Source organism: Moschus berezovskii, chromosome 22 (assembly GCF_049115385.1).
Source record: "Moschus berezovskii isolate FMDL1 chromosome 22, NW_MosBer_1.0, whole genome shotgun sequence".
NCBI classification, from domain to species: Eukaryota; Metazoa; Chordata; class Mammalia; order Artiodactyla; family Moschidae; genus Moschus; species Moschus berezovskii.
Genome location: NC_142481.1, coordinates 5667949 through 5693098, shown reverse-complemented (window position 1 = coordinate 5693098; position 25150 = coordinate 5667949). Strand labels below are relative to the sequence as shown.

The 25150-nt window shown below is 44.2% G+C and overlaps 2 protein-coding genes across 3 annotated transcripts; one reads left to right on the top strand and one right to left on the bottom strand.

The window, feature by feature from the left end:
• Positions 1-1300: 1300 nt before the first annotated feature.
• LOC129546453 (uncharacterized) lies at positions 1301-23019 on the top strand. 2 transcript variants are annotated; one of them, XM_088830183.1, is made up of 6 exons: positions 1301-1446; positions 8536-8601; positions 10387-10513; positions 13410-16279; positions 16551-16633; positions 16959-23019. In XM_088830183.1, exons 2-4 carry the CDS (start codon positions 8557-8559, stop codon positions 14807-14809), a joined length of 1572 nt encoding a protein of 523 aa, XP_088686309.1. In that variant the 5' UTR covers positions 1301-1446; positions 8536-8556; the 3' UTR covers positions 14810-16279; positions 16551-16633; positions 16959-23019. The 2 variants fall into 2 exon arrangements, with proteins under 2 accessions (XP_088686309.1, XP_055267413.2); XM_055411438.2 differs by having other exon boundaries at positions 8536-8619.
• Positions 20166-21158, bottom strand: LOC148774301 (vomeronasal type-1 receptor 4-like). Its single transcript, XM_088830187.1, has one exon. The coding sequence runs from the start codon at positions 21156-21158 to the stop codon at positions 20166-20168; it is 993 nt and encodes a 330-aa protein (XP_088686313.1).
• Positions 23020-25150: the final 2131 nt, after the last annotated feature.

Below are 25150 nucleotides of genomic sequence, written 5' to 3'. Positions count from 1 at the left end.
GCTCAGTTCAGTTCAGTCGTTCAGTTGTGTCCGACTCTCTGCGACCCCATGAATCACAGCACACCAGGCCTCCCTGTCCATCACCAACTCCCGGAGTTCACTCAAACTCATGTCCATTGGGTCAGTGACGCCATCCAGACATCTCATTCTCTGTCGTCCCCGTCTCCTTCCACCCCCAATCACTCCCAGCATCAGAGTCTTTCCAGTGAATCAGCTCTTCACATGAGGTGGCCAAAGTATTGCAGTTTCAGCCTTAGCATCAGTCCTTCCAATGAACACCCAGGATTGATCTCCTTTAGAATGGACTGGTTGGATCTCCTTGAAGTCCAAGGGACTCTTAAGAGTCTTCTCTAGCACCACAGTTCAAAAGCATCAATTCTTCGGCGATCAGCTTTCTTCACAGTCCAACTCTCACATCCATACATGACCACGGGAAAAACCATAGCCTTGACTAGACAGACCTTTGTTGGCAAAGTAATGCTCAGTAGTGTCCAACTCTTACAACACCATGGATGCATGCCAGGCTCCTCTCTCCATGGGATTTCCCAGGCAAGAATACTGGAGTGGGTTGCCATTTCCTTCTGTAGGGAATCTGCCCTACCCAGGCATTGAACCTGCCTGTCCTGCATTGCCGGTGGATTCTTTACCTGGGAAGCCGGACTGGCTGACCGAGTGATAAGGAATTAACCCTTGACTCATAATCTAACCGTCTATTCCTAAATTATAAAGGTACTCATACTTGTTCGTCCTATCAGACAAAAATTTCATATGGATATGTACAGCAGTTATTGTTAAGTATTACTGAATATTAAGTAGCAGTCTGTACGTTTAAATAGATTTGTTAAATCTATTTTTTAAAGGTTATTAAAGCATTCCGGGAGTTGGTGATGTACAGGGAGGCCTTTCGTGTTGTGGTTCATGGGGTCGCTAAGAGTCGGACACGACTGAGCGACTGAACTGAACTGAACTGAAAGCATACCATGTTAATTTGCTTTTGTAATCAAGGTGATTAATAATTTCAGTTGTGTAAATAAAATCATGTATCGTTTAAAAAAAAAAAAAAAAAACGGAAGCAACAGGCTCTCACCGAAGAAAGTCAAGTCCTTCCAAGCCCTGACAACGCAGAGGCACTGAGAGCGGAAGCCCTGGCCCCGCCCCTGCTTGGCCCCGTCCAATTGTGTCTCTTTCCACGCCTCTACCTTCCCGCCCAGCCCAGGCCCCGCCCCCTGATTGCCCCGCCTCCGGAGTGCCCCGCCTCTTCCCTTCGTTGCCCTGCGCAGTTTCCTGCAGACCCGGAAGCGGTTATCGCGGAGCGAAGGTCGCCCTACGGGAGCGTGAGTTTCATCTTTCTTGTTTAAACCTGCGCTTTGCGGTACGCCGACCTCCATACCTGGGTCTGAGGATCAGTACGAATCTTAACGTTCCGGCACTCATCCTCCACCCGAAGTAAATACGGACGTCGCCTTGAGAGGGGGGAGGGGGAGGGTGCCGCTTCTCCGTCTTTTTGAAATCCGCGAGCTGCCACCTGTGCGCTGCGCGCCCCCTTAGCCTCGCTCTCTCGGCCCCTGGAGGACAGCGCCAGCTGCCCCGGTGCAGGAGAGGGCGCGTCCTCTTTGTGACGCTGGGACTCTGGAGAGTCCGCTGCGTTCCCGAGACACACTCACGTCCCCTCACTTCGCACACTCCTCAGCAGAGTCGTACCCATCCCCAGGCCTCCCCTGTTAGTCACCGCCTCTCCTCACCTGACGTTGGGGAAGGAGGCTAAAAAGAGCCTGTCTTGAGAAACCCCGGATTTTTCTGTCCGAAATTCTACCGCACTGAATAATGTGGCCTATTAATGTGAAATTAATAGGTATCTAATTTCAGGGCTTCCCTAATGGCTCAGTGACAGAAAAAAAAAAAAAGCCGCCTGCCAAACAGAAGACGTGGGTGGATCCCTGGGTTGAGAAGATCCCCTGGAGAAGGAAATGGCAACCCACTCCAGTATTCTTGCCTGGAAAATCCCATGGACAGAAGAGCCTGGCGGGCTACAGTCCATGGGGTCACAAAAGAGTCAGACAGGGCTATAAACAATCTAATCCCATGTATCCACTTGGGGGACAGGGGACAGGAATGCACCACGTAGAAGTTGAGAATTGTGTTTTATTTGGCATACAAAACTGAGGACTTAAGCCTGTAAGACTTAAAGAAGTAAAGGCGGAACCAGGGTATATAGGAGTTTTGCAGCAACAAAAACAAAAAACAGGCAGTTGGAACATCAGAAGATTAGTTAATTTAAGGAAACCGGATATCTCAAGCCAATGAGTTTAGTACTTTTCTATGCATAGGAAAATGTTAGCGTTTGGGTACATTGAAGTCATTCCTTTGGTATGCACCTTATCATAGTAGCTATGGCTTTTCTCCACCCTGAATTCCCTCAGAGTGCACAGTTGGGGTGGCTGCAGTGGCTCTTGCAACATCCTTTGTTTCAATAAGGCTGGCGACATTCTTCATCCACACATCCCTTACCTGGGACTGACCCACTGAGGGACTGACCCACTGAGAGAATTAGGAAAATGAGGAAAGAAAACTGAAGGGGAACCATCCACAGATGGCACAGTGAAGGATAGATGAAGTTTAGTCACTTAGTCATGTCCGACTCTCTTCGACCCCATGGACTGTAGCCTCCAGCCTCTTCTGGCCATGGGATTTTTCTAGGCAAGAGTACTGGAGTGGGTTGCTATTTACTCAGAGGATTTTCCTGACCCAGAGATTGAACCCAGATCTCCCACATTGTATTCAGATGCTTTACCGTCTGAACCACCAGGGAAGTCCTAAGAAACGGTTATTGTCCTAAAAAATAAAACAGCCAGTTATTTTAGCAGCAGAATGGGTTTATTAAGGAATTGCCATACAGGACAGGCAAACAGTAGCAGAAAACCATAGACAAGACCAACAAGCCATGATGAGGAATTGCTTTATAGAGAAAAAGGAGAAAATCAGGAGTAGTTGTTTTGAACAAAAGTCCCTTGGAAGGAAGTGGAGAGTTTGGAAACACAGCCAAGGTGTTTCCCATTGGCTGGGCTCCTGGGTGGGGAGGATAATTCCTGTTGGGGTTTGTAATTGTCTTCTTGGCATTTGTAATTTTTTTTTTTACTGCCCCCCCCAAGTGCTCAATATCTTTTTCTGTTTTGAAATATTTATTTATTTGGCTGCATTGGGTGTTAGTTAAAGCACCAGGAATCTTCACTGTGACTTGTGAGCTTCCTTGCTCTGGGGCATGTGGAATGTTGGTTCCCACACCAGGGATCGAACCCTTGTCATCCTTTGCAGTGCACGGGGGATTCTTAACCACTGGACCACCAGGGAAAGTCCCTGTAATTGAATTCCTGTGGTAGTGCCTGAGGCCTTTCTCTGAAAAACCTCCAGACTCCACATTTTAGAAATTCTCTTTGTTCTGTTTCACAGAGTGAAAGAATAAGCTGAGAAAGTAGCAGGGGGAGAAAAGAAGATCCAGAGTAAGGTTGGGGTGGGGAGATTCTCCAGGAAGCAAAACAGGGAGAGGAGGCCCCTGAGCTGCAAGAGGAGCACTTTACCTGGAGTGGGGGAAAAGGGTAAGAGAGTGGGCAGACAGCAGCTTTGAGCTGGTACAGAAAGAAGGGACAATGGGAGACGAGAGGGGCAGAAGGAGAAAAAAGCAGGGAGAAAGAGTGAGCTGAGCGGGGGCAGAGGGTGGGGATGAGGCAGGTGTAACAGGAAAAGAGTGAACACAGCAGAGAGCAAAGGTGGGGGAAGAAAGAGGCAGAGATCCATGAAGATGTGAGGCAATCAGGGAGATTGGGGAGAAAGAACAACAGGACCGGAAACAAGTCCCCAGAGTGGAGCAGAACACGGCTGAGAGGAGGAATCGTTCGGCCAAGGGGAGAAACAGCAGACGGGAGGAGACCAAGATCAGCAGAAACCTGGGAGGAAAACAGTAGAAATGATGAGAAGGGGAACTGGGAGATGTGGAAAGAGAAGGAGCCAGATGAGTGCTGCGTTGACTGGAGATGGATGATGAGGGGGTGAGATATTTGGGTGTGGCTTTCTTGTGGCTCAGCTAGTAAAGAATCCACCCGCAATGCCGGAGACCTGGGTTCAATCTCTGGGTTGGGAAGCTCCCCTGGAGGAGGGAAAGGCTACCCACTCCAGTATTCTGGCCTGGAGAATTCCACGGACTATAGTCCTTGGGGTCGCCAAGAGTCGGACACGACTGAGCGACTTTCACTTCACTTCTCATAGAATGCATTCAAGGTCTGGTTAAATTAGGCACTTGAAGATAACATTTGCAAAACTCCTTCCTAAAGGGCTTGTACATTTTTGTAATTATTTGTATCAGAAGATAACTTCCATTTGCAGTCCCTATTCAGCCAGGAGGCAATGATTTGACTCAGCTGGTTATCGGTCACCCTCTTCCCTTTTCCTAGTGTGGGGTAGAAGGTCAGGGAGATCAGAAGGTGGGCACACAATGACTGTCCCTACGTGGTGCTGTTTGATTGTGACCACACTGTCCATTTTGCAGGATCTTAGTTCCCCACCAGGGACTGAACCCATACACCCTGCAGTGAAAGCGCTGAGTCCTCACACTGAACTGCCAAGGAATTACATCAAGGGTCCTGGAGCAAGTGTAGAACCATTGGAAAGGCAGTCTAAGGTCTGCCTAGAACACCTGCAGATGGGTTAATGGGTGGTTATGGGGCTGCGTCTTGGGGTGCTGTTATCTTAGCTCAAGTTTCCTGGGACACAGATGCAGAGACAGATTTGCAGGTGTGGGTTTAATGGGAAACTCATGGTCACACTTGAGGAATGAAGTGGAATTAGGCCGAGCGAAAAGACATCCTGCGATGTTGGAACCAAGGCCTGCACTGGGCTCATTGTGAATTCATGAATTGCTGGGGTTTGTGGGATTTCATCACAGGCGGGAGGTTCATCACGGAGTATCGGGAGTGTGTGGGAACCCCATGGGAGTTTGTAAGAGCATCTGATTCTAGACGTGGATCAGTGGGGCCTTTCAAACAGCTCAACGGCAGATGGTTTTCACTAGGGAGAACAGAGAACTTGCTGGGAGTGGGCCTGGAGGCAAAACACCAGAAGAGAGCCATGAAGTAGGGAAAGATCTCTGAAGAGTCAGAGGGCAGTGACGCCACAGCCAAACACCTGCAGCAGAAAGGCTCCTCCTGGGGACTATTTTTTTTGACTATAATTGATTTACGTTGCTGTGTTAACTTCAAGTGTTGTTGTTGTCATCTGGTCTCTCAGTTGTGTCCAACTCTTTGCAACCTCATGGACTGCCTGCCAGGCTCCTCTGTCCATGGGATTTTTCAGGCAAGAATACTGGAATGGGTTGCCGTTTCCTCCTGCAAGCGATCTTCCCCACCCAAGGGCCAAACCCATCTCTTCTTCTGGTTTCCTTCATTGGCAGGCAGGTTCTTGACCTCTGAGCCACCAGGGATGCCCCAATTTCAAGTGTACAGCACAGTGACTCAGATATATATATATTCTTTTTTAGATTCTTTTCCCTTATAAGTTACTACAAAATATTGAGTGGAGTTTCCTGTGTTATACAGTGGGTCCTTGTTGGTTATATTTTATGTATAGTAGTGAATATTTTAATCCCAAACTCCTAATTTATTCCTACCCCCTCCTTTCCCCTTTGGTAGCCGTAAGTTTGTTTTCTGTGTGGGTCTATTTCAGTTTTGTAAATAAGCTCATCTGTGTCTTTCTTTCTTTAAGATACCACACATAAGCCATATCATGCAATGTTTGTCTTTCTGTGTCTGGCTTACTTCCCTTAGTGTGATTATCGATAGGTGGGACTCTCGTTGGAAAGACACAGCCTAACTTCCTGGCTGCCAGGGGAGTGGAGATTACTGTCTGCTGTTCACATGTTCCCCACCTGCACTGACACTTTCTTTTTCAGAGTCACTGATGACCTCTTTGTTTAAAAAATTATTTTATTGAAGTATAGTTACAATGTTGTGTTAATTTCTGCTGTACAGCAAAGTGATCCACATGCCATCCTCCAGGGGATCTTCTCCACCCAGGGATCGAACCTGTGGCATCTTCTGCATCGCAGGCGGATTCTTAACCATCTGAGGCAGAGGTTTTCTGGAAGCTCAGATGGTAAAGAATCCGCCTGTGATGCAGAAGACATGAGTTTGATCCCTGGGTCAGGAAGATCCCCTGGAGAAGGGAATGGCTATCGACTCCATATTCTTGCCTCAAGAATTCCATGGACAGAGGAGCCTGGCGGGCTACAGTCCATGGGGTTGCAAAGAGTTGGACATAACTGAGCAACTAACACTTTCACTGTCACATATATACATTCTTTACATATTCTTTTCCGTAATGGTTTAACATAGGATGTTGAATATAGTTGTCTGTGCTTTCTCTTTGTGGCTTATTTCACTTAGTATGATTATCTCTAGGTCCATCCATGTTACTGCAAATGGTATTGTTTCATTCTTTTTTATGCCTGAGTAATACTCCTAAGTATTCCATCTTCTTTATTCATTCCACTGCCGATGGACGTTTAGGCTGCTTCCATGTCTTGTAGATTTATCTGAGTATATGCTCAAGGGTGGGATTGCTGGGTCATATGGAAGCTCTATTTTTGGTGTTTTGAGGAACCTCCCTACTGTTTTCCATAGTGGCTTCACCAATTTACCTTCCCAGCAGCACCTCATTTCTAAGTCCAGTATTTAACTTCCTGGTCACATTTGCTTTTCCCGTCAGCCGCGGGTGCCACCGGTCATCACTCCCTCTTCCATGAGACCTTGGTTTTGAGGATGTCTGACTGACCTCTACAAGCCTATCTGCCTATTTGTTTTATTTTCTTCTCCCCTCCCTGTTCACTTCTTAGTTTCCTCTGATGAATTCCTGAACTCCCTGGTCTCTGAATATGGGAGCACCCCAAGGCTTAGTCCGTGAACCTCTTCTCTGTCTACACCCGCTGCCTTTCCTCATCATCTCATCAAATGGCTTTCAACCCCACCTACTTGTCTCACAGTTTATCCTCTCCATCCAGACTTCTGCCCTAAACTGTCAGCCCTGCATCCAGCTGTCTTCTCAATATCTCTGCTGGGAGGACCCACAGGCATCTCCGCCTTAACTTGTCCAGAACTGGTCTTGACTGCCTCCAGTCCTGTTTCCCCTGCCACCCTCCTTAAGGTTGCTTAAGGGTAACCCTGTACTTTCCAGGGCTTAGGTGAATATCTCAGCATGCTTTGAAATACATACTCCATAATTTGTAAATGTTTTACTGTACAAGGTAAAGAAAAGATTAGATGTTTACTTAAAGTGAAAGAAGGAACACATAGTTTTCAAATTTTTCTTAAGTGATGGGAGAAGAATGTTTGGTCCTTCCTCTTTGGCTTCCCCACCTGGTGCCTCTCTGGCTGCCTCTCCTTTCTCCCCCTCCCCTTCCCCTGCTCCAGACACACAGCCCTCTTTCCCCTTCCAGCCCCAAGTTTGCTACCGGCTCAGGGCCCTTAAGGGAATGTCCCTCCGCCTAGAACTCTTTGGCCCAGCAGATGCAGATGGCTTCCTCCCCCAGGCTTTTGTTCTGACGTCACCTTCTGAGTGCAGCCATCTCTGAGCTCCTCGCGCCCTCACTCCCACCTCTTATGTAAGGCCTGCTTGGCCTGTTTTCTTCTGCTCCTTCCCCTTCTGTGGCTGGTTCCTGGTGACAGCAGTTCACCACGGGTCAGAGAGAGACAGAACGCAGGGCCGTGCCGGGTGTGCCTCTGAGTGGTGAGCAACCCAGCCTTCACGTTAGGTCCATGAAGCATTTTGCACAGACAGGTTTTGTGCCCCTTTTCCCATCAGAGACTCTCCTCAGACAGTTGCGTGGGGCCTAGCCACAGGAATGTTTGCGTGCGTGCATGCCAAGTCACCTCAGTCATGTCTGACTCTTTGAGACCCCATGGAGTGTAACCCACCAGGCTCTTCTGTCCATGGGATTTTCCAGGCAAGAATACTGGAGTGGGTTGCCATTTCCTTCTCCAGGAGATCTTCCCGACCCAGGGTTGAACCCGCGTCTCTTAAGTCTCCTGCATTGGCAGGCAGGTTTTTTTACCACTCGTGCCACCTGGGAAGCCAGGAATGTTCATAGGCCACAGATGATTCCAATCTGGATCCTGCATTGAGCACCAGGGCTCTTAGCCTCCACTTCTGAGACTGAGATCAGACCCTGGGGGAGGGGAGGGCACTCTGCTTTGAGTGGGGCTGGACCAGGGCCTGCTGTGTGACTTGAAGGGCATCGTGGGGTCAGCTGAGGTGCCCCTGCTGCTGTGTGCATGAGACTTTACCAGGAGGGGAGTGTAATCCGAGGGAAAGTGTGGGAAAGTCCTGTGTTGGTCTCTCTGTGGGAGTTGACCGTCCTGCGTCCCTCCTGAGACAGTGGCCACAGCAGACTGTCTGTTCCACACAGTGAGGGCTTCCCTGCATGAGTGGTTGGGACTCAGGAAGGGGGTGTGTTGGCTCTAAGCATTAAACAACGTGTTTTCCACTTTCAAGACTGACTTCCAAAGTCTCACGATGCCTGAGGAAAAAACCCAGACAAGGAGGAAGAGGAAAGAACAGGTAATGGCTCTTTCTCAGGTAAAGTCATATTCTCAGTTGATTCACCGTATGTCCTTCCTGAAATGCCCTTCTCCAGACTCGCTAATCGTGTCTGACTCTGGAGTATCCTGTCTGACTCCTGCACACGCTCGCTCACCCAGGGCCTTCCCTCAGGGACTGTCGTCTCCACTTAGATCCTCATGACTCAGTGATGAAGAAACTTGAAAAGGCTCCATTGTGGTCATAGAGAGACAATTCCTTTTATTTCAGTAAATTTAAGTGGGTATACATGTGTGCATGAGTGCACAGGTGTGCAAGCCCATGGTTTTTATAAAATACATATCATTATATAAGAAGAGTAATTAGTGTATTTCTGCATGCGTGTGTGATGACATTTTATGCTTTTCTAGGTTGTTAGCCTTGAGTTTGTTCCAAGTTTTCTCAAGAAACCCTCTGTCAATGTACCTTTGGTGATTTTATATGACTTAAGTTTTTTACATTTAATTCTAGAACCTAAACACCTGAGATTATATGCTTGCTCTACCGTCTTTAGCTGTTTGACCTGAGGCAGATTTCTTAGAGTGTCTGTGACACAACTGTCGCTGCCTTCAGATGTATGGGACTAGATCTTTTTATTTTTAAAAAATTTGTTTTTAATTATTTTATGTTGCAGTATAGTTGAATAGCAGTGTTGTGTTAGTTCCAGGTATACAGCAAAGTGATTCAGTGATACATACACGTGTCTGTTCTTTTCCCATTTAGCTTGTTTCAGAGTATTCAGCAGAGTTGCTTGTGCTATGGAGTAGGTCTTTGTTGTTCATCTATTGTATACATAGTAGTGTGTATACAAACCCAGTTCCGCCCCCTGCCCATGCCACATTTTCCCTTGGGCTTCCCTGGTGGCTCAGAGGTTAAAGTGTCTGCCTCCAATGCGGGAGACCCGGGTTCAATCCCTGGGTCGGGAAGATCCCCTGGAGAAGGAAATGGTAACCCACTCCAGTATTCTTGCCTGGAGAATCCCATAGACGGAGAAGCCTGGTAGGCTACAGTCCACGGGGTCGCAAAGAGTCAGACACGACTGAGCGATGGAACGGAACCGTAAGCTTGTTTTCTATGTCTGTGAGTCTGTTTCTGTTTTGTTTTTCATTTGTTTATTTATTTACTTGCTTATCTATCTATTTTGATATTTTGATTTTATTGGAGGATAGTTATATACAACGTTGTGTTAGTTTCGGGTGTGCAGAAAATTGAGTCAGTTATACATACACAAATATCCATCGTTTTTAGATTCTTTTCAGATCTTTTTAAATTTGGTATTATGTTATTATATGAGTTAGTACACGCAAAGCATTCAGAGGAATCCATAGCACCTGAGCAGTGTTCAAACACTTTTTGAGATCCCTGTTGCTGTCATCACAGTTTCTTTAAAGTCACTATAAACACTGTCATCTCTAAAGATTTCATTGCTGCTCTAGTACCTCTTAACATTGAATATTACTTGGTGTGTGAAACATACTGTCCCACATTTCTATACAGATAATCCTGTGTCAATTGTGTGTGTGTGTTTCTTGTATTGTCCACAAAAATGGGAAATACATACTGATTTAGAGGCTGTTATAACCTCTCATGGGAAAGTATAATAAACCAAAATCAGAGACACATAACTTGCTCAAAAGTACCTTCAGTGAATCTGTAACCACACTCACTTTAGTCGAAATCAATCCTTACACCTCTCTCCTTTTCTCATTTTGTGTGAAAATAAGACTCTCCTGGTGGGCCCATTGGTGAAATGTGTTTTCATTTCAGAGACGGTTGACATTCAAAGATGTGGCCATTGAATTCACTCCCGACGAGTGGGAATGCCTGGACCCTGCTCAGAGGGCCTTGTACAGAGAAGTGATGGTGGAGACCCTCAGAAACCTGCTCTCTGTGGGTGAGGATCACTTCCCTCCAGAAGTTGGGATCTGCCCATGGGTAGCTCTGCATTTTCCCTCCTGTGCCTCTTGGGGGCGCCTGCATTGCCTGACTGAGCTCAGAGCCCTGTTGACTCAGACATGAAAAGCTTCCTAATGCAGCAGGAGTTTGAATTTGTCCTTTCTTCATATGGTCTTCCCATTTCACGGTCGAGGGTGATTCCAGAGCTCAGATATGCATCACACCTTATGACAAATATAAAATATCCAGTTCCCTGTTTTCTACCTGAGCTTTTGATTCAGAAATTCTTGGAAGAGAGCTCGGTGTCTGCATATTATATACTATGCCCTATGCATTCAAAATCAGGCAGCCAGTGAATGAATTTTTGGATTGTGGCGGGGGGAAGCTGTGTTGTGTTTCATGCAGGAACTTAGTTCCCCAACCAGGAATTGAACCCAGGCCCCTGGCATTGGGAGTTTAGACTCAACCACTGGACCACCAGGGAAGTCCCATGTAATGGTTTTTTAGCTTTATTGAGGTATAGTCAAATAAAGTTATAGTATATTTTAACTGTATAACACAGTGACTTGATAATACATGTACACTGTGAATGGGTTTCTATGAAGTTACTTAACACATAAATTACCTCACATGTTACTTTTATTTTTTGTTTTGGTGAGAAACTTAAGTTCTACTCTCTCAGCACATTTCAGTTTTATAGTATTAATATTATCCACTGTCATCGTTGTGTTATGTGTGAAATCCTCAGAGCTTGTTCATCTTATGATTGAAATTGTGAGCCCTTTTATCAACCCCTCCTAATTTCTTTCACCCCCAGTCCCTGGCAGCAGTTATTCTACTTGGCCTAGTTCCTTCCCTCTTCATCACACTATCTTTTAAATCTCTTCCTTTTGGCCCCATGTCCTACAGTTAAGAAAGGACAGTATCATACTACTTGCTAAGTCAGTTTCTCTTTTCTTCCCAGGTTAATGTTTTAGGTGCCCAAGTACATTTATCTTCCCACAAATTGGCACATACAAACACCACCCACATGCCCTTTGCTCCCTACCCTCCAGTCTTCTTTTTTTTTCAATTCTCTGTATTAAGTGTACTTGATTTACAATGATGTGTTAATTTCTTCTATTCAGCAGAGTGATTCAGTTATACAGCTGTGTACATTCTTTTTCATGTTCTTTTCCATTATGGTTTATCACTGTTTACTAATCTTCACTATGACCTATAGATAATGATTTTTCAGGATGTTTTTCGTAGTATAACCGACTCACACCACTTGTTAGTGTGGCAGAATGGCCATTCTAAGTGAATATGGTTTTATAAGTGGCATTCAGAGAATTATTTTATTTTTATAACATTTTATTAAATTCTTCCTCATTTCCACAGGGCAGATATGGTTTTCCAATTCTAAAGTGCCATTTACTTATATCACTCATTAATTAAATTTGTTGTGGCTTATTTACCATTAGAATACTATGCTTTAGCATTATTACTACACATTAAAAATATAGTAAACATATATAATATGGGCTTCCCTGTGGCTCAGATGGTGAAGAATCTGCTTGCAATGCAGGAGACCAAAGTTCAGTCCCTGAGTGGGGAAGATCCCCTGGAGAAGGGAATGGTTACCCACGCCAGTATTCTTGCCTGGAGAGGAATAAGATTGTTACTGTGTAATATTGTTCTTTCTTCAAATATGAAGCAGCCATGTTTTCTGTGAAGTAATATGTGGATTTCGGAGAAGGCAATGGCAAGCCACTCCAGTACTATTGCCTAGAAAATCCCATGGATGGAGGTGCCTGGTAGGCTGTAGTCCATGGGGTCGCTAAGGGTCGGACACGACTGAACGACTTCACTTTCACTTTTCACTTTCACACATTGGAGAAGGAAATGGCAACCCACTCCAGTGTTCTTGCCTGGAGAATCCCAGGGACGGGGGAGCCTGGTGGGCTTCCTTCTGTGGGGTCACACAGAGTCGGACACGACTGAGGTGACTTAGCAGCAGCAGCAGCAGCAATATGTGGATTTAGGTCATGATGCCAAAATACCCCTGTCAGGACTAATGTAAGTTTGCACACTGAGGTTTTCAGCCATTGGCTTCCCTAAAATTAATTTGAATTACATGTAATCACCCTTTTTTTTTTTTCACTTTTTTAAATTGTGGTAGAAGGCATAGAACATAAACCATACTACCTTCACCATGTTTAACTGTGCAGTTCAAGCTTCCCAGGTGGCGCTAGTGGTCAAGAACCAGGCTGCCAACGCAGGAGAAGTAAGAGAGCTTTGATCCCTGGGTTTGGAAGATCCCCTGGAGGAGGGCATGGCAACATACACAGTATTCTTGCCTGGAAAATCCCATAGATAGAGGAGCCTGGTGGGTTATAGTCCACAGGGGCACAAAGAGTCCGACACAACTGAAGTGACTTAGCACGCATGCACACAACTATGCAGTTCAGTGGCACTAAGTACATTCACATCATTGTGTAACTCTCACCATCATCTATCTCCCGAATTTTTCACTTTCCTAAAGTGAAACCCTGTCCCCATTAGACATTAAGTCACCATTCCCCCTCCCCACACCTCCTGCCCCCGACACACCCCCCGTCCCTGGTATCTTACCAGGGACTCTCTAACTGGAAAGAGTTTCTGACTCTAACTCTGACTGTTTGACTCATAAAAGTAGAATCAAACAATATTTGTGTGCACCTCCTGTATATACCCTCTCTTTATCAAGGGACCTTATTCCTGGTGTGTTCCCAAAAAGGAAAGATCATGGTTGCGCTATTTCTTATCTGTCCAAAGCATGTAGTCCTTTCAGTATAATACCATGTTCTTCCATATGAAATATTTCTTTGCCAGATGTAATTAACAGGAGACACGCAATTCTCTTTGTCTTGCAGATACCTCTCCTAAATGTGTGTTGAAGGGATCAGCACCAAAACAGAGCAGTCACACAGGAGGGATCCTGCAGACAGTGTTGTCAGAAAGACACAAAAGCCATGACACCAAGGACCATAGCTGCCGGAAAATCCAGAAAAATGTGTACCCATGGGAAAGTGACAAAAGTAATCAGAAGGGAGTTCCTGCCACCCATCCAAAAAATCTCATTTGTCGAAGAGATGAAGGAAACGAGCCAATTGAAAGCAGGCTGGCACTAAGCTTTCCGTCATATCTGACTGGACTGCCCATCTTGCCAGCCGAAGGGCAGTTTTACATGTATCATCAGGTTGAGAAGGCTGACAACACAGGGGCCTCCTTTTCAGTACTTCCAAGAATTGTTCCTACTGTCCAAATCAACGTTTCTAATGGATACGGGATCAGTTTCTGGCATTCTCCACTACTCATACAAAATCAGAAAGCACACGTGCGGGAAAACCCTTACAGACGCGCCCAGGGTGACAAAGCAGTTCATGACGGCTCCCAGTGCCCCAACCGTCAGGTGACCCATGGAGGGGTGAGGCCTCACACGTGTAACGTGTGTGGCAAAGCCTTTCATCAGAGCTCACATCTCACTCGACACCAAAGAATCCACACGAGAGGGAAGCATCACAAGTGTGAAGAGTGTGGTAAGGGCTTCAGTTACAGTTCACACCTTGTACGCCACCGCAGAATCCATACCGGAGAGAGACCTTACCAGTGCAACGAGTGTGACAAAGCCTTCAGTGTGCTTTCAAGTCTTATTTATCACCAGGTCGTCCACACTAGAGAGAAACCTTACAAATGTAATGAATGCGACAAAGTCTTCAGTCAGAGTTCAAGCCTTACCAATCATCGCAGAATCCATACCGGAGAGAAACCCTACAAATGTGATCAGTGTGGCAAAGCCTTTAACCAGAGCTCGCATCTCACCAGACATCAGGTCATGCACACCGGAGAGAAGCCTTACAAGTGTGATGAGTGTGGCAAGGTCTTCACTCAGAACTCCAGCCTCGTAAGTCACCGGAGAATTCACACTGGGGAGAAACCCTACCAGTGTAACGAGTGTGGCAAAGCATTTGGTGTGTATTCGAGTCTGACTTATCATCAGGTAACCCACACTAGAGAGAAACCTTACAAATGTAATGAATGTGGCAAGGTCTTCAGTCAGAGTTCAAGCCTTCCCAGTCATCGCAGAATTCATACTGGAGAGAAACCCTACAAATGTGATCAGTGTGGCAAATCCTTTATTCACTGCTCAAACTTCAATAGACATAAGAAAATCCACACTGGAGAGAAACCTTACAAATGTGATGAGTGTGGCAAGGTCTTCACTCAAAACTCAAGCCTCGTGAGTCATCGGAGAATTCACGCTAGGGAGTAACCTGACCAATGTGATGAGTGTCACAAAGTGCTTATTGTAAGTTCTAGCATAAGTTGACACCAGAGAGTCCATACTAAAGAGAAATTATACCAATGTAACATATAGGACAGAGCACTTATACAGATTCATAGCTCACTAGACATCCAGAATCATACACCTTTGATGAAGCCACAAAAATGTAATGTGTGTATAAAAATCAAAACTAAAGAACATCATGACATTCCTACTGGAGAGCAGCCTTACAAATGGAATGAATATGGGAAGGTTTCTTATTAAGCATTCATGCCTTTGATGTCCTGAGAGTATTTAAACTAGGGAGAAACCAGACAGACAGAGTGTGGAAAGGCCTTTCAGCAACAGTATCCCCTCAGAATTCACCAAAGAATTCATTAATGGAAAGAAACCTTACAAATATAATGAATATTTTAAATTTCTTCATGACTTTTCATAACAATCTGACTCAGAGCATTCACGTGAGGATTGCAGACTGCAGAATAATTAAAATATGTTCAAACGTAGATAGGTCCTGAGGATATTATCCTATGATTTCTTTTCTGAATTCTTACAGTGTAAAGTACGACGGTTTTACATTTCATGTTTAAAACTGTGACCAATTTTAAACTAATACTTGTACAAGTGTGACGTTTTGGTGGAGGTTCTTTCATATTTTTTCCCCTAGTATGGGAAATCAGTTGCTAGGGTATCGTTTTTCAAATTCTTTGTCCATTCGGTTTCCTTGGTACCTTGTCAGAGTCAGTTGGAAGTACTTGTGTGGGGGCTGTTTCTGGGTTTTCTGTTTTGTTTCTTTGACCCGTATGTCATACTCCACAGACATCACAGTCTTGATTACATTTTACCATGTTAGAAGTCTTGAATGAGGGTGACTCCAAACAATTTATTCTTCTTCAGATGTTTTTGCTATTCTAGTTCTTTCCATGTAAGTTTTAGAAAAATCCTGTTTGTTTCTACAGAATAGCTTGATAGAAAATGTCTATCAGTTTGCAATCATTTGACATCGTTTCTATGTTATGCCTTCCAATAAATGGCTGTTGTATGTCTTTATTTGTCTGTTCTTTGGTTTCTTTCACCAGTATTATATAAATATCAGCATCAAAATCCTGTCAGCACTTTGTTTAGCACATTCTACTTTTACTTTTTGAATAATTGGACATGTTATTTTTAATTTGTCTCCATGTGGTAATTGCTACTATATAGAAATACGGTAGATTTTTGACTGTTGATCTTGTATCCTCAGAATTTACTAGTCTCATTTACTCTAGAGATTTTTGTAGATTCTTTGTACTTGTGTATCTGTAATCATTTCAGTAGTTTCCTAGTGCAGCTTGCCGACAAAAAATTCAGTTATCAAGAAGAAAAGGGAATTTATTCAAGCCAAACTGCGGATTATAATCCAGGAAGTAGATTCTCAAAAAGCTCTGACAACTGTTCCAGCTGTTAAAAGAGTTCAAGGTACAGTCACAAACATTTTTGAGACAAATGATTGTACGTCAAAATGACATATTTTTAAAAATTGTTTTACCATTTTATTTTTGACTGCTCTGGATTTTCATTGCTGCACGAAGGCTTTTCTCTAGTTGCAGGCTTCTCATTGTGGTGGCGTCTCTTGTCGTGGAGCACAGGCTCTAGGGCACGCGGGCTCCAGTAGTTGTGGCTTAGTTACCCTGTGGTATGTAGGACCTTCCCGGACCAGGGATTGAACCCGTGCCCTTTTCATTGGCAGGTGGATTCTTAACCTCTGGACCACCAGGGAAGCCCAGACCTACTGACATTTTACATGGAGTTCACCAAGGATACATGGTCCAGGTATGTACATTCAAAGTGAACAGCAGGTCACCATGACCTCCTATAGAATTGGGAAAAGACACCATTCTTTTAAGAAGTTAAATTGCTAGCTCCAAAAGAAAGGGAAAATATTAGACCTTTTCCGTTGGTTGGGCAGGCACGGCCATCCCTGAGGAACTGTGGTTCATGTGTAACGCAGGTGCACACTGCATATTAGGGAGGGAAGGAGGCGGCCCAAACAGAATTTAATGTTTAAATTTTTTATTGTCTTAAAATACACATTTTATTTCACCAGGCTGTAAGAAATTACCACAAACTAAGTGGATTAAAACAAATTGTCTTCCAGTTCAGGTCAGAAGTCTAAAATGAGTATCTTAACAGAACTGGGAGGAATTTGTTTCCTTGCTGTTTCCAAGTTCTGGGGACTGCTTCCATGCTTTGCCACTTCAAAATAAGCCAGGTACCATCATTTTTTCTTTTTTTTTTTTTTTAATTGCTTTTGGCCTCACTGTGTGGCATCTGGGATCTTAGTTCCCCAACCATGGATTGAACCCGTGCTCTCTGCCGAGGAAGTAAAGAGTCTCAACCACTGAACCTCCAGGGAATTCGTATATGTATATATATATATATATATATACACATACACACACATATTATGTATACATATGTATTGCATATATATGTTACACAAGTTTGAATATATTATTCATTGTGGAAACTCCTTTAAACTTTTTGGATCCTCAAATCTAGCAATCACAAATAAGGGTATATTCTAATCTTCGTGTATGATTGAGGAATTGTCCATTTCTCCCACTTTTTTATTCTTCTGCTTTGTTCCCTTGGATCTTTGCCTAAAGAAAAATCCATATAAACGAAAAGGCCATACACCCCCACCCTGTTTGTGTATGTTAGTTGCTCGTGTCTGACTCTTTGCGGCCCCATGGGCTGTAGTTCGCCAGGTTTCTCTGTCCGTGGGATTCTACAGGCAAGAATACTGGAGAGGGTTGGTATTGCCTTCTTCAGGGGATCTTCCCAACCCAGGGATCGAACCCCAGTCTCATGCTTTGCAGGCAGATATCTTCACCATCTGAACACCCACCCTGCTCCTCTGCTATTTAGAAATAGTAAAGATTCCACCATAGATATATTTCCTCAGTGGAGGACAAGAGGAACATGCCTGGTTGTTTCGAGGTTCACATGAAATGGTAGCTACTAAGCATTTGGAACGCTGCCTGGCACAAAGTAGGAGCTCAGTGATCACAGTTGTTTAGTAACTAAGCAGTGTCTGACTCTTTTACAACCCTGTGGATTTCAGCCCACCAGGCACCTCTGTCCGTGGGATTTCCCAGGCAAGAATACTGGAGTGGGTTGCCATTTCCTTCTCTGGGGGATCTTCCCAACCCAGGGATTGAACTCTCAACTCCTGCATTGGTGGGTGCATTCTTTACCACTGAGCCACCAGGGAAGCGCAGTAGAGGACATGGGAGTTCAAACTGACTCCTGTCTTCTCTCAAACTTACTGAGATACCATTTAACAAAATATTTCAGCCTCTAAATATCCCAACATCCAATTGATATTTTTATTCATTTTAATATTTATTTGGTCACACCACGTCTTAATTGTGGCACACAGTGTCTTCAGTCTTTGTTGTGAGATTTTTAGCTGTGGCTTGTGGGATCTAGTTCCCTGAGCAGGGGTTGAACCTGGGCCCCTGCGTTGGGAGCACAGAGTCTTACCCACTGGACCACCAGGGAAGTCTCTCCAGTTGGTATTTTCGCTTGTTAATTTCCATCTTAAAAATATTCTACAATGAGATACCACCTCATATCCATTCAGATGACTATTATCTAAAAAACAAAACCCAGAAAATATTAATAACGAGTGTTAGCAAGGATGTAGTGATCTTGCCTGGACTGGTGGGCTGCCGTCTATGGGGTCGCACAGAGTCGGACTTGACTGAAGCAACGCAGCAGCAGTAAAACTAAACCTTAATCACTGCTGGTTGGAATGTGAAATGGTACAACTAATATGGAAATCTCATGGCAGTTCCTCAAAAAATTAAACACAGAATTAACATACGATCCAAAAATTCTGCTACTGAGTATATACCCCAAAGAACTAAAAGAAGACTCAGAAAGAAATTTGTACAAGCATGTTCTCAGCAACATTATTTACTGTAGCCAAGAGGTGGACACAACCAAGTGTCCACTGGCACACAAAGGAAACCCAATGTGGTCAACAGTAAAATATCGTGTATGTGTGCTCAGTCATGTCCAGCTCTTTGCAACCCAGTGAATTGTGGCCCTCCAGGCTCCTCTGTCCATTGGATTTCCCAGGCAAAAATACTGGAGTGGGTTACCATTTCCTTCTCCAGGGGATCTTTCTGACCCAGGGAAAAACCTGCCCTTCAATGCAGCGTCTGACACCTTATTCCCCCATCCAGATCCATGTGAATCAAAACCAAAGGCTCTTTCTTTCCATAAACTCTTCTCACATTTCACTGCCTTCTGAATTGTAGGGAAATTTTTATTAGATTGAAATTCACATACTCAAAGAAACTTAATATTATCTTCAAATAATCACAGGCTGCACTTTTTACAACAGATTCCTTGTCTCTGAAGTCTTACATTGAAACAGTTCATGAAAACGAAATTATTTTACTTAGTAAATAACTGGTTCAATGTCTTCAATATATTTTATTTTTTGTGTATGTTACTTAAGCTCTTTTTTTTTTTTTTTGCTTAATTTTTTATATTGGAGTATAGTTGATTTACAATGTGTTAGTTTCAGGTGTACAGCAAAGTAACTCAGTTATACATATACATATGTCCATTCTTTTTCAGATTCTTTTCCCATAGAGCTTATTACAGAACATTGAGTTCCCTGAGCTATACAGTAGGTCCTTGTTGATTATCTGTTTCATATATAGTAGTGTGTATGTGTTAATCCCAAACTCTTAATTTATCCTCTCTGCCACATTTCCCCTTTGCTAACTATAAGGTTTTTTTTGATGTCTGTGAGTCTGTTTCTGTTCTGTAAATAAGTTCATTTGTATCACTTTTTAAAGAATCCACATATAATTGATATATGATATTTGTCTTTCTCTGAATTAACTTCACTTTGTATGATAATCTCTAGGCCCCTCCATATTGCTGTAATGGCATTATTTTGTTCTTTTTCATGACTGAGGAGTATTCCATTGCACCACATCTTCTTTATCCATTCTTCTGTTGGACATTTAGGTTGCCCTGTGTCCTGGCTATTATAAATAGTGCCACTGTGAATGTGGGGACACATGTAGCTTTTCAGATTACGGTTTTCTTCAGATACATGCCCAGGAGTGGACTTGCTAGATCATATGGCAGTCCTGTTTTTAGTTTTTTAAGAAACCTCCATACCGTTCTCCATAGTGGTTGTACCATCCAATAGAGGTTAACTTCTGAAGCCAGACTGCTGCTCACCACTCTGTGATGCACCCCACTCATTGTGGGGCTGGACACAGTGAAAACTGAATGAACAAAGGGTTTTACACTGTGAATACAAATGGAAAATTTAGAGCTTTCTGACCCGATTAGGGACCGGCTTATTCCTTCTGCAGCAGGCAGAGCAGAGCCTGAAGACACAGGTGTCTGGACTCATGAGAAGAAAAGGACTGACAGTGGGGAAACACGAACGCGTTAGTGAGGAGATGTTAATCAGCCACCAACTGGGATGATTGAAAACCAACGTACAGGTCACAAAAATGGTGCAGAGCATGTACAAAGATAGAAAGGTGCTCACCAGGGCAAGGATTCTTTGGGCAGCTCTGGTCTCAGGAGGGGATCCGGCTGAACAGTTGGTCCTAGGAATGTGGCGGATTTGCCGGTGGTGTCTGTAAAGGGTGAAAACCATGTATCCGCTGGCCAGGGTCATGAGTCCAAAAGACAAAGTGCTAGGAGGGCTTAAGAAAGCTGCCAATAGTGTGGACGTTACTGTATCAAGACGAGTGATAGAGCAGTATCCCACATCTTTTTGCTTTGTGGAGTTCATGCTACTCCGTTTCCCAGACACATACGTGAACACAAATGTATTTACGAGCAAGTGCAAAATCCAGCACAGGTAAAGAGTGAAGCCGGTGTAGTTGGGAGCTTTTCCTTTAAGACTTGTCCATGTGGAGTTCCTGGGGCTGATCATGATGGCCTGTAAGACACTCAAGAGACAGGTGGTGCTGAAAGACATCCCCGCAGCCACCCTGTGAACGTAGAAAAGGAGTTTGCATCCAGAGTCACCGAGGATATGTCTCAACCCAAAGGCTGCCACCATCTGGGGAAGTCCTTTAGAAAGGAGGGCAAAGATGTTGGCGAAGATCAGGTGCCTGAGAGTGAAATCAAGGGGTTTTAACCTGTGTCCCCTGAGGTGAATGGTGACATTCTGATAAAGAAACAAGAAATTCCCTAAGATTCCAACTACAGTCTGTGATAAGGAAATGACCCCTACTGCAAGATCCCTGGAGGCCACTCCGCCACCTCCCAGACCCCAGGGTTTGTGTTCAGAGTAAGAGGGCATTGCAGGAGTATGTGAGCTTTGTGTTACTTGGTAACGTGGCAGTTGAAATCTGCTATTCTTCACTCGGGCTTCCCAGGTGGTTCAGTAGTGAAGAATTCACCTGCCAAGCAGGAGACCCAGCTTCGATCCCTGAGTCAGGAAGATCCCCTGGAATAGGAAATGGCAACCCATCCCAGTATTCTTGCCTGGGAAATCCCATGGACAGAGGAGTCTCACAGCCTACAGGACTTAGCGACTAAACAACAGTTCTTCATTCAGCAATACTCATTCATAGTTTCCATTAACAACTGATTGCACAAGTGGTATTGCTTCGTATGTAACAACATTGACTCTTCAACTCTGAGATGTTATTATTTTTCAGAGGAGGAGCCCCTAAGTACAGATTGTAAGAACCATGCGAACTTGCAGCCCCCAGGTGACCGAGTGAGAAATGGAACCTGTGTTTTCTAGCTGCAGACAAGCCTCTTCACCACAATCCTACATGAAGAAAGGTTGTCAGTTTTACTCTTTGTGTCCTCAAAACCTGTACTTTACTTTTTTTTTACTGATGTCCTTTGCCATTCTTAAATGTTTTTATCTTCATTAATAATTGTTATGGTAGCAATTTTATAAGTTTTTTTATAGGCCAGTGTTGCCTGTGAATAAATATTTAAAATGAAAATCAGACGATAAAGCTCCGACTACCATAAAACCCTGTAAGAATGATTATCCCAGACAAAGTGTTGGGTTTATAGGGGCAAGAATGGCTTAATATGATGTAATAGAGATACATTTGTTCTTATTCCAAGAACAAGCATAAAATGAGAGTAACCACCAAAATCTTTGTACTATAATATGATGGGCTAAACTCTAGGCTTTGAAACAGATATGAGACAAAACACTGTAAAAGAGAGACTAAATTATTATTGATTACATAGGGCATAATTGATTAATAATGAAAGGATTAAATGAAACTCAGGAACAATGTAGTAATTATTGAAATAGACTCATATACAAGTATTTCAAATGACATGCAGGAGGCAGGGAAACAAGTACAGTAAATAAATTTAAATTATAGATTTGGTATGAATTTAGGATTGACATTAAAAGTTATTCTTTTTTTTCCCCAGACCCTGTGGCATATTCGATCTTAGTTCCCTGACCAGAGCTAGAACCTGTGCCCCCTTCTTTGAAAGCACAGAGTCCTAACCACTGGACAACCAGGGAAATCCCTAAAAACGTTTATTTTTAACAGAGAATATCAGGAGAACACATCTGAAACTTCAAACTGTCAAGATTGTTTTGCTCTGAAACCCACAAACCATATTTTTCTGAAATAGTCTTTGCCTAATTTCTTTTTGGGGGGATGGAGGGGTGGGTTAAGTGTGATCTCTCACTGGCTTTCCAATTTTCTACATAAAAATCCACAAGAAAGACTGCTAAGGCGGATAATAATGAGTCTTTGCTGATGCCTTCCACTTGCTCAAAGAGCAAAGGGAAAAAATTCCACACGAGACTGAGTTTATCTTTCTGACGAAGGCAAGACGCTTAGGTGGGTCTTGAGAAAACCCAGAGGGGAAAACTCTGGGGCCGCCTCCTTGGAACAAGGAGAGGAGCCTGAAGGCACGAGGACTGAGGTATGTGAGTCTCAAACCGACCTAGGATACCAAGAAACTGAACTGGGACTCTCCCTTCCTCTGGAAATGCGACTCTGAAGTAGGCTCCCTCATCCTTAGCGCTGCTGGAAAGTGGGGGTAGTCAGGCCCATTCGCCCATTAACCAAGAGACTATGCGTCCTGCATCAGTAAGGTGCTTTGAAATCCCCTGCGAATCTCCGCCCAGAAAACAAAAGGGTCCATGAGGGAGAGGGGAAGGGCGAGGATAGGAGGACAGGGGGGTGGTGGGAGCCAGGGAGCCTGTGCCCTGGGAAGAGAGGATGAGCGGAAGAGAGGGCAGAGAAGGGAAGGAGGAGGGATGGGGCGTGTGTGGGTGTCCAGCCTCAGGAAGAACCAAGCAGAAAAGGGGTGTGTACCACGCCTACCAGTGGCTGTTGGCTGCAGGGTGCCCTAAGACAGGCATCTCCCAGGCAGCACCAGACTGTCAGTCTTGGCCTAATTTCAAGAGGGATAACAGTTTCACCATAATCAGAGCACAGGGAGTTTCTGTTTGGGTTTTTTTTTTTTTTTTTTAAAAACCCACACGGAGACAAAATTACTGCATCCATTTGAAACAGATAATATGCTCAGCTTAAGAGGGAAAAAAAGATCTTTATGTTGTAGTATTAAAGAAGAATTAACCAATAAGACAACTTTACCAGCCAAACAGAGTTTTGAACACTGTTCTGGGCGGAGGTCAGTTTACATGTGGTTTGCAAGAAGGGGCTGTGAAATCCCCAGTCAGGCATGCCTCTTAGTGGAAGGTTGCTGCTGGTCACCAGGAGCAGACATCCCAGGGAATGGTTTCAGTGCTTTTCTAAGTATAGGAAGATGCAAGGACCCAGGTTCATGAAAACATTTCTCCTGAAAATATCTCCCCCTCTGAAGGCCAGTTCTGCCAGTTTTCCCAGAACAGAGGGCGCCTCATCCTCTCAGGGCAGCTGTAGGTCAGTGACCTCAGTGACTAAGGGCGCAGTTCTTGTAGAACTGGCTGGTGGGCAACATTCTTTGTTTTTACAGTCCCTTCTCTTTCAGTTTTAATTTCAAGGTTTGGGAGGCATTTGTGACCAATTTGTCCCACAGTGCTTAGAGTGGGGAATGCTCATTCCCAGGTCTGCCAAGGATTTCATTGGTGGGCTACTCAATGTGCCATCACTAGTCTAGACCCTGTAACAGCCAAAGGTTTCTGGACCTTCTGTCTTGCTGGTCTGTTACAAACCAAGAAATGATGACCCTTGGTTATTTCTTCCCCTATCTGGACTTACACAACTACAGTCATTGATCTTAAAAGACTAGGTATTTGGACAATGGTTTCAAGTTATCTAATGATCAGTTTTCTCAGAGGCTAAGTAAGACATACATCTGGTATGCAGGAAACTATTATCTTGTGAAATAGGCAGGACACAGGCAGTGTAGCTAGTAACATTTATAAGGAAGGTGATCCATGTTTAAACTAAACTTCCCTTAAGTGTGTCCCATTATCTCCCCAGGTGTCTGACCAGTCTGTTCTGTACCAATTGTTACCTTTAAGGGAAATGATACAACATTATTATACATAAATTTTCACCAAAGATGCCTGCACGCACAAGGTGAATGGCGAGTCACCGCGATCCCTCACAGGACTGAGAAAGGAACCTTACGTTCCAAGGCAGTGGTCCTCAACCTTTTTGGCACCAGGGACTGGTTTCGTGGAAGACAGTGGTTTCCACAGACCTGGGGGAGAAGGTAGGGGGTGGAGATGGTTTCAGGATGATTCAAGTGCATTACATTTATTGTGCGCTTGCTTTCTATTATTATTACATCAGCTCCACATCAGATCACCAGGCATTAGGTCCCAGAGGTTGGGGACCCTTGTTCTAAAAAGTTACATGGGGACTTTCCTGATGGTCCAGTGGATAAGACTCTGCACTCTTAATGCAGGGGGCCTAGGTTCGATCCCTCATCAGGGAGCTAGATCCCACATGCCACAACTTAAGACCTAGCTCAGCCTAAATAAATACATAAAATATATATTTAAAAATATACTAGAGTAAAACAGCATTCATCCTCCTCGGGGTGGATTACATTAAAAGGCATCAGGAATTGATAAATAGGGTCAGGAATTATCCATCTCTCTCCATGAGTTCAGCACATACTCCAGGAATTATGCCTGTATCCCAAGGACTGTACACTGGCCCGCTTTCTACCTGGGAAAATCCTGTTTCTGAGCACCTCTCCAGATTCTTGATATACTGCTGCCCTTATGGGTGGGGGAGGGCTCAGAATAAAACAAAATATTCAGAATAAAAAAGAAGATACTCACCAGAGTCCTCTGGCTGCCAGGATGGGCGGGCTCAGTGCCAGGGTCCCCGCAGCCAG

What these genes read in the sequence shown, in the direction of transcription:
- LOC148774301 (XM_088830187.1), bottom strand. Translation starts at nt 21,158, where the DNA reads ATGCCCTCTTACTCTGAACACAAACCCTGGGGTCTGGGAGGTGGCGGA.
- LOC129546453 (XM_055411438.2), top strand. Translation starts at nt 8,557, where the DNA reads ATGCCTGAGGAAAAAACCCAGACAAGGAGGAAGAGGAAAGAACAGGTA. An exon ending in AGGTAATGGCTCTTTCTCAG is followed by an intron (nt 8,620 to 10,386) that starts GTAAAGTCATAT and finishes TTTTCATTTCAG; the next exon opens with AGACGGTTGACATTCAAAGA. An exon ending in CAGAAACCTGCTCTCTGTGG is followed by an intron (nt 10,514 to 13,409) that starts GTGAGGATCACT and finishes TTTGTCTTGCAG; the next exon opens with ATACCTCTCCTAAATGTGTG.